This window comes from Aulonocara stuartgranti (genome assembly GCF_965226115.1).
Source record: "Aulonocara stuartgranti genome assembly, chromosome: 20".
NCBI classification, from domain to species: Eukaryota; Metazoa; Chordata; class Actinopteri; order Cichliformes; family Cichlidae; genus Aulonocara; species Aulonocara stuartgranti.
Window position 1 is genome coordinate 36,377,523 of NC_138956.1, and position 11,373 is coordinate 36,388,895.

General features: G+C 44.5%; 1 protein-coding gene across 1 annotated transcript; it reads right to left on the reverse strand.

The window, feature by feature from the left end:
• Positions 1 to 152: 152 nt before the first annotated feature.
• rfc2 (replication factor C (activator 1) 2) lies at positions 153 to 10,789 on the reverse strand. Its single transcript, XM_082519434.1, has 7 exons — positions 10,771 to 10,789; positions 8,059 to 8,338; positions 6,142 to 6,247; positions 5,968 to 6,069; positions 4,633 to 4,891; positions 4,290 to 4,550; positions 153 to 586 (listed from the first exon to the last, which is right to left on the reverse strand). Exons 2-7 carry the CDS (start codon positions 8,288 to 8,290, stop codon positions 476 to 478), a joined length of 1,071 nt encoding a protein of 356 aa, XP_082375560.1. The 5' UTR covers positions 8,291 to 8,338; positions 10,771 to 10,789; the 3' UTR covers positions 153 to 475.
• Positions 10,790 to 11,373: the final 584 nt, after the last annotated feature.

Sequence of the window (11,373 nt, forward strand, 5' to 3'; positions counted from 1 at the left end):
ATTCTGATTCAAGTAGGGGTCTTTTGTGGGCTTTCTATGTCCTCTGTGGTTCAATCACGTTTTATTTAACAGCACCAAATCACAACAGTCACCTCAAGGTGCTTTATATTGTAAGGTAGACCCTACAGGTTCAAATAAGTATCAGTGATATCTCATGTTTACCTTCACAACAGTCTCACCTTTATTTTCTCAAAGATCTCAAAGCATACAGAACACTTCTGCTGGTCAGCAACAAATATTTTTAACAGCTTTTGAGGTTTGAATTTAAAACTTTTTTCACAGCTAAAAAAAACCCCAGAAAGCAGCAGAAGACAAAATCTGACCGATGAACATCTAATCCAATGATGCAGCTTTAAGTTTCTTTACATTATTTTGCAGGAATGCGTGATGTGCTGTTACAGTCTTGACTCTGTCAGCAGTGAACAAGTCTGATACTGAGCGGGCAGCTTCGACGCGCTCGGCGGGTTGCTGGGGTTTAGCTGGCAGCGGCGGGCGCCGTCTTGCTGCAGAGCCGTGCGAGCAGACCAGCCATCTGCAGCAGGGAGTTCACGCCTTCAGCTATCCGCATGTGGGTGTAGCCGATCTCCTGCAACAGAGAAACATTGAGATGGGACGAATCTGCGTGTAGAGTCGTTGTTAAAGGAACAGCTGAAACCTTTAGGAAGCGTGAAACTGCACGCCTGCTCGACTCAGACGGTCAGAAATGAGACAGAGTTTAAATGAAGTTACCTTTGAGTATAGTAACGGAAGAATCAGTCACAATACTCAGATTACCAACAGTTTTTACTTCAGTCACACATCTGACCTGGTAAAGTTGGTTTCTATTTTAATAACTTCAGATGTTTCCCACAAAAAATATAAAAGCAACTCAAAGTAGCCTGAAAGTACACCAAGAGTATCCCAGTGAAATTAAAATGTACAAAGATCCGTGAGCTCTGAAGCCAAGACTTGCTTCAAGAAATTATTTAGAATAAAAAGTAAACACAGGGATTTCTACAAAGCAGATTTCAACACTTGAGCTCCTCCAGCTCAGACTGAGCAGCAGCTTGAAGCTGCTGCAATGCTCGACCGAAACGACGCCATAAAGTGCTCACGGGTTTCTGCCTAGAGACGAGCTGATGAGTGGGACTGATGGATGCAGACGGTCGGTCATGGTGAAGCCGTTTCACTCCTCGATCTGTTCCCGTCCTCACCTCAGAACAGGACAACATAAATAAATCATGGAAGCTGGAATGAGTTTCCGGGGAAGGAGGTGGCTGTGGAGAGGAAAGTCTGGATATCTCAGCTCTGACATTTGCCCTCAGGAACACGATCCAGGTAAAAATCAGTGTTTGGGTGCCTGAGCTCAGAAAGTTCAGGAAAATTCCCACTACGAAAACCTAAAACATCCAGATCTGTAACAGCAGCGGGGAGGGCGTCTGTCAGCCTGTCCTGTGGTGCTACCAGAGCAGTCCATCAATGGTGTTCAGCACTTTGTTTAAGCTTTCCTTAAATCAGTAGCCATCAGTAGAACTGCTCCTCAGTTATTATTCATATTTCCTGAGCGCTCAGATGTACGCAAGTGGTCACCGTCCGCCCAAGGCAGCAACCCAGCAGACAGCAGCATCGTCCTTCCTGTTTCTCTGCGTGACAGGAAGCTGAAAAGGAAAGCAGATGACAGCTGCTCGAACCAGCACAGTTGACAGTAATTTAAATTTAGAAAACAAACAGCGGTACGTGAGCCCAGTGAGAGTAAACAGGCGTTCAACTGCTCTACCGGAGCACTGAGTAATCACATCCTGCATGGGCGTGGCTTAGCAGCCGCTGACTTATGCCTGGGTGCCGCTCACAGTCACAGCCTTGCAAAGAGAAGCAGCTCTGAGTCCCGTCCCCTAGTTAACAGAAAACCTCCAGAGTGTGTGAACAGTGCTGACAGTCCCCCGCGGGTGACTCCTCCATCCATCCAGTCAGCAGGGGATTTCCCCGTCAGGTGACTCAGGAGGGAAATTCAGTCACATCTGGTGCTCTAACAGGGATCTTTGTACAGCAGCGTGAGACTTTACTTCCTGTTCTGTTGCGGAAGAAACCTTTGGTTGAAAGTTGGTTTCAGTTCATTGCCTACAGTGCTTAAAAATAAGAAATAAGCAGAAGCCTCAAGAACCTGAAACACAAACGTCAGAGGAGGAAGAAAAAGCAATGAGTGAGGCGTTTCCTCTGAGTGAGCGTGGGTAAACAGAAAAACATGACCTCACCGTCAGATGCACACTAATAAATCTGACCTCTGCTACTATTCTGAGCAAAGGGCTCAGACCCTGATCACATGATCTCACAGACCCGCTGGGCACGTTTGCATGTAAAAGTTCTCAGATGTATGCTGATCCTCATCTGTGCAGGACCTTCCAGAATCTGGAGTTCCACTCTGAAGTTAACAAGGAGCTGGTGCAGTGAATTAGTAACTGACACGCGAGTACCTCGCAGAGTCCTGAGCAACCTGCTGACGCTCCACGATGAACGTGATGAAATAAAGGAACTCAACTGTAAAAGATTTCAGTGATTTAACGTGAGCGTTTAAGTGAAAGCTGAGTCAGAAGTTACACCAAAAGAGGAAGCGGCCACAGAAGGACGCGCTCAGGGTCAGCAGCAGCATCTGTTCCACGCGGCAGGATTTCACCGTATCCAAGTAACATTAGGGTTAACTCTCGGGTTTCTGTACTCCGAAGGTGGTTCACTTCCTAATGGGGTAAATCGCCATGGCAACTTATACTGCAGACCAACAGGTATGAAATTATCGTCTACTGACCAATCAATTCTCCAGAAAAAGACTGTCATCACTCCTGGACGATTCTCTGCTGGGAGAGCAGGAGCGTCTGAGGAATTTGTGTTTGCCTGATCACTAACAAATGTTTACTTCTTTTTTTCCTGTTCGCAGCACAATCAGACACTTTTCTGTTAGCATTAACATCTGAGGTTGTGTCCAAATTCATGGGCTGCATCCTCCTGAGGACCCGGCCTTCTCTGTCTACGTGGGCCGGGTCCTCAGAAGGTCGGGTAGGCCGGAAATAAACAGATGTGAAATGGGACGGTCTCGCCTTCAGATTTGTGTCACCGCTGACTCAGTGGAGTTTAATGAACTCTGCCGTCTGCTCCTTGCTATCTAAAAATATAACAGGACACTGGCGTAAATTCTTGACTGTCTCGGTCAAGAATGTGGTGTATAAATGTAGTTCTACCTGCTCGCCCCCCGATGTCTCACACTTCTGTTTAATCAGTTTTCTGGTTGACGTTATTCAGCTGTGTGAAAACTAACTTTAATCTCAGCCAAACAGATTTACTCACGAATAAAACACTGAAAAAGCCAAACAGTAACATTTGTAGGTTGTCTAAGTGACTTATATATCACGTTTAACCTGAGTAGCGAAAGACAGCGATGATCTGAACATGATGTGCCGGAGTTGTGCCGTTCTCGACGACTTCAGTGACCCTCGAGCTCCCGACTAGCAATCGAGCTGGTGGGTAACAGACGACTCCGAAAACATCGAAGCACTTTTGCAAATATGCGATATCTTGATAAACCGAGCAGATATTTGATGTTTACACAGCTACTTTCTCGCCTGAAAATATGTTAAAAGTTTATTTTGTGACCCAGAAAGAATAATAAGAGTAATTTTAATTTTAGTAGCGGCCGCCATTGTTGAAAACTGGAATTGGCTGGGCCGCGCTATGAATTCTGGGATATGGTGGGCCACGAAGGACACACCCGACCCATCCTTCAAATTCGGGGAAAAGGAGGACGCATTCGTCGGCTGCATTCGGAGGAGTCGACGAATTTGGACAGCCTTCGGCGCGTCGCTGTGACGTAATCGGTCTACGAATGCGGCCTCAGGAGGACGCAGCCCATGAATTTGGACACGCCCTGATACTAAAACAGAACAACTACACTCTCAACTCATATCTTGTACAAACACTATATTTGAATTCGGTTTATATATTTAATCTCAAAAGTGCATCATGCTGTGACGGGAATGTCCTTGAATTACTGTGGTGATGTATAAGTGTAGTTCTACACTGACTGCTTACCTGCTCTTCCCCGATGTTTGGTAAATGAGTCCAGATAACGACGCCTGCCTACGAACTCACTTCTGAAAACACTAATGGCGGCGTACGAGTGAAGGGCTTTATTTATTTTTATAAACTGCTGATGCTGATATAAAAATCTGCCTTCACAGAGCAGCTGCCATGTGCTGGGACCACCAGAGGTTTACAAGTTGTCACGATCAGCTGATTTTTTTCGGCGCCGTTGATGAACTCACCTTGATGAACTCCAGCTTCAGGTACTCGGCCATCTGGTAGGTCTTACAGACCCTGAAGATGTTCCCGATGATGTCCACTGGAGAGTAGCCCAGCGCCCACAGCTGCTCCACGACTTTGTAGGCCTCGTCGATGTTCCCGTCCACGCAGTGTCCCAGCATGCTTTTCACCATCAGGGGGTGGGGCTCGTCGCACACCTTAAACACGTTCTCGCTGTTGATGTAGCCAAAGCCGGAGTGAGTGGACTGCAGGTTGTTCAGCGCCTGGAGAGAAAAGGCCAAAACAAGTTCAGAAAATCCATGTTCAACCTCTGGGATGAGCGCCTGACTAAGCTCCGCCCCTCACCTGTCTCATGTCTCCCTGCGCAGTGAAGATGATGGCTTCCAGTCCATCGTCGGACACTGAGAGGCGCTCTTTCTCCACCACTTCCTGCAGCCGGACGAGGATCTGGCCGTCGGTCAGTTTGGAGTAGCGCAGCACGGCGCAGCGGGACTGGATCGGCTCGATGATCTTATCGGAGGCGTTGCAGGCGAGAGCGAAGCGCGTCGTCTTCGAGTAGATCTCCATGATCCTCCTCAGTGCCTGCTGAGCTCCGTCTGTCATGCTGGGAGGATGGAAACGTCACAGAAACTGCTCTCAAATCAGCGTTCACGCCAGACTGACTATTTTACTGTCAAACAGCTTCGCCTACACCCCCACCTGCCCACCCACGGCCTGAGGTAACCCACGTCACTCAGGCCACTCACACACAGACTCTATACTCGCATCAAGTCCTTTGCACTACTTATGTTTTTCTCCTATTTGTTGTTTATTACTGCACAGCGTGGAGCACCCATCATTTTTTTGTACATGTACAATGACAATAAAGGGCTATTCTATTCTATTCTATTCTATTCTTTACTGTCAAACAGCTGCTGCCGAGTCACATGTGATGGAGGGCAGGTGCAACTGAGCAGGTTGTCCGGCTGCATCTACGCATCAGTTACACCATGACTGATGTAAACTTTTTATTTTCATTCACAGCTTATATTAAGTTCACTCTGATAAAATGTAAAAAAGCCTAAATTTTTTTATGTTTTTTATTTATCATTCAATTATTAGTGTTGATATTATTCAAATATGTTAAAATGTTGTTTATGCAAAATGTATATTATGGGACGATATCGATTTAATGTTTTTGATATCTCGGCGGACTAATACCGATTTGTCCTACAGCAGCCACCGTAGCCAGGAGCACACCCTAGACTTGGAGGGATGAGAAAAGAACTCAGTTGACTGCAATCTACTCTACCTCTGATGAAGTGTGTGATGTCAGTAAAGTTTTACTTGCTTGTCTTTTTCACTCTGCACAAACGGACTTTACGACCGAAGGACCTCGGCTGAGAGATTTGTTGGTTTTTTGTGCTTTTTTAGAGAACAGTTGACTTTCGCCGTTGTGTGCAATGCAGTGCTACTGAAGCTTGACTCGTTCTGTGGCTTTCGTGGGAGCAAAGCATGTTTTCTGGAGCTTTCACAAAGACGGGGACCAAGAGACAAAAGCTCAGTGTGAACATGACCGACGAGGGCGCTGCCAGCAGATCTTTCTGCTGGCAGCGCCCTCGTACTTCATGTTACCTTGAAGTTTTAGCCGAAGTATTGGAATTTCCTTGTTTTTAAAAAGTCACTGCACGGCTTGCTTACCTGTCGGCTTCGTCCAGAATGATGATCTTGTGCCGTCCTTTGGGCAGTGTGACCTTCTGCTGAGCAAACATCTTGATCTTGTTCCTCACCACGTCGATGCCCCTGCAGATAAAATGCTTACAGTCAACTCCCAGTCCACCAAACAACCAGAGGTCGTCCTGAGCGGCGCCTCACCTGTCGTTGGAGGCGTTCAGCTCCAGCACGGCGTCCTTCATCGAGGTTCCCAGCAGAGCGCGGGCCAAACACAAGATGCTGGTGGTCTTTCCAGTGCCGGGAGGACCTGAATAACAACATGCATGACTCAGCCAGTGTTTCCCAATTATCTGCCTGGTGGTAGGTGGTGATTATGCAGCACACATCTTTAATGACTTTAAAGCGTGAGAACACAATTCTTGGGGGTTTTTTTTAATTTTATTTTTTCTAATCCACACGGGTTCATATGTAGAAATATTCCCAGACTAATATTTGGTTAAATGTCCCTTAGCAAGCTGCACTTTGACCTGATCCTTTTAGTTGCCATCAACTAGCTTCTGTTATAACTGACTGGATATGTGACCGCTGTGGTGAATTGGTGAGTTTCCTGATACAGGCTTTATTAGCCTGTTGCACAGAAGAGTGACAGGAAAGCAGAAGGAGAGAGAGGGGAAGACAGGCAGCAAAGGGTTTGGATTCGAACCTGGGCCAGCCGTCCTCAGCCATACGGCATATGGTCACCTGCTCATCACTGTGAGCTACACTGGCGGCCCCACAACCAACTTTTAAGTGTAGTTCAAAATTCTCAGAGTTGCGATCAGACTTTTGGAAAGACTATTCCTTAATGTTATCCAAAACTACTTTTGATGTGTGTTTGGGATCACTGTCCTGTTGAAACGCACAACTGTGTCTTAGTTTCAACCATCTAATTGATTTGATTTGAGATCAAGCTGACTAATTGGGAGATTGTCATCCTCCTTCATCCTTTGTGGAATGTACCAGTACCACTGGCAGCAAAACAGTCCCAGAGCAGGATGCTGCCATTACTAACGGCTTGACAGTTGGTGCAGTGTTCTTGGGTTTTCAAGCATCATATTAACTCCTACAAATATACCTCCTTTCATCGAGTCCAAACAGCTCAATCTTTGTCTCCTCTGACCATGAAACGCTTCTCCAGAAGGCATTTGGCTTGTTCATCTGGGCAGCTGCAAATTTCAGGTGAGCTTGAAGGTGTTGATTTTGGATTATGGGCTTCTTCCTTGGTCGTCTTAGTTCACGGAGATGCAAAACTGGCTTCACTGTGGACTGTGACACTGGTGGTCCAGCAGTTTCCAGCTCATGGCAGTGTTGTGCCACGACGGGTCCTGAGTTGTTCCAGAACATCCTAACAAATTTCCTTGCACCTGAGGGGAAAAGTTTAGGTTTTCCTCCAGACACATCTCCAACCTTACAACCTCGAAACTGCAGTTGTTTACAAATTACTAAAAGACAACTCTCCAACTTGTGAATTTACAGTTGTCCTTGTTAGAACTACACCGGGCTCTGAACATTCATAAATCCAATGAATGCATATATATTTTTAATTTTTACGTTTATTAAAGATGTATGCTGTACAATCATTTCATCTTGGAAAAAGAAAAGGTCAAAGAAATGAAAACCCTGAATGACCCTGATAGTCATACCTCTGATGACTGGATGCACAGCTGTATTTGGGATCTAGTTTTTTAAGTTGTGTGTGACTGAGCTCAGTCAAAGAAAGCGTGATCTTGGTCTTTAAAGTAAACCGATGAGGAACATAACACCATGTGTCAGAGATCTGTAATGTTGCATTACATTTTGGTAAAATGATGGTCAAATGTCCACCATAAAGAAGTTGTGCTTCTCAACTCTGAAAATGTGCTTCCCCCCCCCTGCAGGTACAAAAGTCATTTAGGAGTTTCTCAGCAGGTAATCAAACTTTTTGGTAACTTAGTTCTTCCTCGAAGTAGCTGTACTGTTTCTTCTCCTCCATACAGGCTTCCTGTAAATTAATCTCTAACCTAGCGGCAGCCTGGGGAGCACGTAACCCTTCCAACCCTGTGCATGAGAAGTCCTAACCGTGTAAAAGTCCTCACTGACCTGCAATGATTATGTTGGGGACGTTTCCCTCTCTGGCGAAGACCTCCAGCCTGCTCACCGTCTCCTCGTTTCCCACAATCTCGTTCAGCTTCAGCGGCCGGTATTTCTCCACCCACGGTAGCTCGTAAGCGCTCCCGGAGCCTTTAGACGAGGACTCTCCGGCCTCCGTGTCCGCCTTTTGTCCGCTTTCTGTGGGTTTCTGCTTACACTCAGTCTCCATCTCCACATCCATGATGTCTGTTTCTGCTCCCTGACAGCCCGCGAACGGAGGTTTCCCTCCCTGACAACAGCGCCACAGCAAACAAACTCCTCATTGGCTGAGTGTTTATGGGCGAAGGTCGTGATTGGCCAAGGAAAACCTCGCGATGTTTCACATTCACAACAGTATAAACGCGAGATGTTAATAAAAAACAAAAAAAAAAACGTTTCACGTGAAAACGAATTTATTTACTCTTTCAACTACATGTAATCGTATTTTTATTTTTTTATTTTTTTTATTTTTTGGGGGGGTCTTTTCAAAATCCAATATGAATGATTTACTTTAAAAATGCAACGATTAGTCGATTATTTCAGAACAGAAACATACTGTTCACAACTTAAATAATCATTTTAGTAGCTTTAACTAAACATTTACTCATTCCTGCTCCTTTGTTATTGACATTTTAGGACCTTCTTGTCATGCTTGAAGTTTTTTTCCTTCTGTTTAAACAAAAATACATCAGTAATGCACATTTCTCACCGTTTTCTTGCTATTTTACATGAAGATTATTTACACGTTGTTTTCAGTGGCTGCACGTAGTTTTGAAATGGGTTGTATCCTTACACACAGGCACACTCATGCTCAGTATCAATTATTAGGTACACTGCAGTTTAAGTTGGTTCTAATGGGCCAAACGTGTTCCAGGAAAATTACACCAATACCACCACCATTATACCACCAGCAGAAGTCTGAACTGTTGACACAAGGCTGGATCCACGTTGTTTATCCCAAATCCTGAGCCAACCGTCTGAAAAACAAATCAAGGCTCAGAGCACGTAACATTTTTCAGTCTCAGTTTCGTGTTATTAGCTGACAGTATTGGTCTTCTGCTGCTGTAACTCATCTGCTTCAAGGTGTTGTGTATTCAGAGATGTTCTTTTACATGCCTCGGTCGTAACTGGTTGTATGACTTGCTGCCTTCCTATCAGCTCTGACCAGTGTTGGGTAAGTTACTTTAAAATAGTAACTTAGTTACATTACTAGTTACTTCTCTCAAAAGTAACTCAGTTACTTCAAGTTACTCGTTACTTTCAAAGTAACGAGTTACTAGGGAAAGTAACTTTGGTTTTACTCAGAATTCTCTTGTTAATGTGTTGCTTCCATAACTTTGCAGTCTTCTAGCTTGCTTACTTGCCACAAGTGCACTGTGCCACCTACCAATAGAAAGGAAAAGATAATGTGCACATTTCCACGAGAGAAATCCCACGCCTGGACCGTCATTGACTGCTGCCATGATTCTAGCCTACGTCACAGCGTCATGTGCGCCTTTTACATCCAACAGAAAAACTGCAGTTGTGGTGCTTTCGATTGTACTCGGAACTCGGAAATTCTGCCTTCTGAATAGGAAGATGTGGGTAACACCAGACTGCAGATGAGCTGCATACAGGGCTGGACTGGGACAGAAAATTGGCCCGGGCATTTTGACTAGAGACTGGCCCACCATTATAGGAAAAATCATAAAGCCTTTGAATGATAATAAACACTGTTGTGACAGTGATGTACACTGTTCTGATGGTATATATGCATCAATCTATCAATCGTTTGTTGCAAGACTCAGATAATTATTTTTTAAAAGCGAGACATTTTAAATGAGAATAAGAAAGTATTTCTTTGTGCCCCCCTCTCCCTGTTAATGCCCTACCTGCCCCCTGGCAACACTTTGCTAGAGCCGCCCCTGCACAGTTACCAGCTGTCAGCTGCTTAGAAAAGGATCCTGGTGTTATTTGTCTCTCAGAAACAGTTCATAACTTCAACTCATTCATGTCACCTAAAAGGTAAACCTGTTTCTCCATCACCTGTTCAGCTCTGATGATTCAGTAAGGACATCTCCTGGTTTCATCTTCATGTTTCCCTCTCACCACATATCCAAACCATATCATGACCAGCAGCTTTACAGCTGTGGCTCCAGCAAACATCAGCTGATACTAGAAATTAATATTAAATAAATTCTAACAACACCTGATCAAGCTTAAACGTGCTGCTGTTGTTTAGTGCGACATCCGCTGGTTTCCTCTTTCGGCGCAAAGTGGGCGATAAACAAACAAGAGAGCCGATCAGCTGATCATTGATCAGTTTCATGATTGAAGTAGAAACGGGAGAGGGAGGGGGAGAGAATGAGAGAAGAAGAGGCAGCTGTGCAGCAAAGACACAGAGTAACTCCAGCTTTGTGCCTTTTCCATTGTAGCTGAATTACGGGACAAACTGTTCCTTTTCACCTCAATAAGAAACGCGTAATATTTCCTCTGAATACCAGACGGGACGGTTGGCAACTCTAATAACTTATGAACAAAATAAAGTTCAACATCATTAACATCATAGCACCACCCAGCTGTATAGAAACCCCGTCATGCTAGCTAGCACGCAGTACGGAAAAAGTCAGCACAATGAAAATAAACTCCACCTAAACTTGGTTTATATCTGACCCAGAGAGACTGCAGGTCATAACTTCTTACCTGAAGTTCAGTTCACACTTGGACCGGCGGCCGCCTCGGGTCTCTTTTCCTCCTGCCTCCCCTTTCCTTCATCCACCTGCTGGCCTCCACCACTTGCTAATGTTACTGAATCTGTGGAAGCTCCGCGATAGCCACCACACGAAGTAACGAATAACGAGCCTATCTAAATCCCAGTAACGAGTAACGCGTTCCCGGTTTTGGCATAATAACTAGTTACCGTGCTCGTTACCACAATAATAACGTAGTTACTGTAACGCGTTACTTAATAACGCGTTAGTCCCAACACTGGCTCTGACCTCTGGCCTCAACAACACATTTTATCCCAGAGAACTGCTGCTCACAGCCAAGATACAACACAGAACGGGACAAATTAAATCGATCTTCTCATTGAAATAATTTTCTTAATTTTTTGCTGTGTTCAATTTTAGTTTTATTAACTTAAAAAAATAAATTTATTTAAATGAATTATTTACGTTTGCTGCTATTTGTTTATGATTCTCTCCATATAAATTTTTATAAAAAATATATATTTTTCTTTTTTTAAAATCTTTTCTTACTTATCTAAACGTAGTCTGTTTGTTTTATTTAATATTTTATTTTAAT

Coding starts and splice junctions, on each gene's coding strand:
- rfc2 (XM_082519434.1), bottom strand. CDS start 8,290: ATGGATGTGGAGATGGAGACTGAGTGTAAGCAGAAACCCACAGAAAGC. Junction 6,070..6,141: donor CTGAACGCCTCCAACGACAG/GTGAGGCGCCGC, acceptor TTTTATCTGCAG/GGGCATCGACGTGGTGAGGA. Junction 4,892..5,967: donor ATTCTGGACGAAGCCGACAG/GTAAGCAAGCCG, acceptor CCATCCTCCCAG/CATGACAGACGGAGCTCAGC.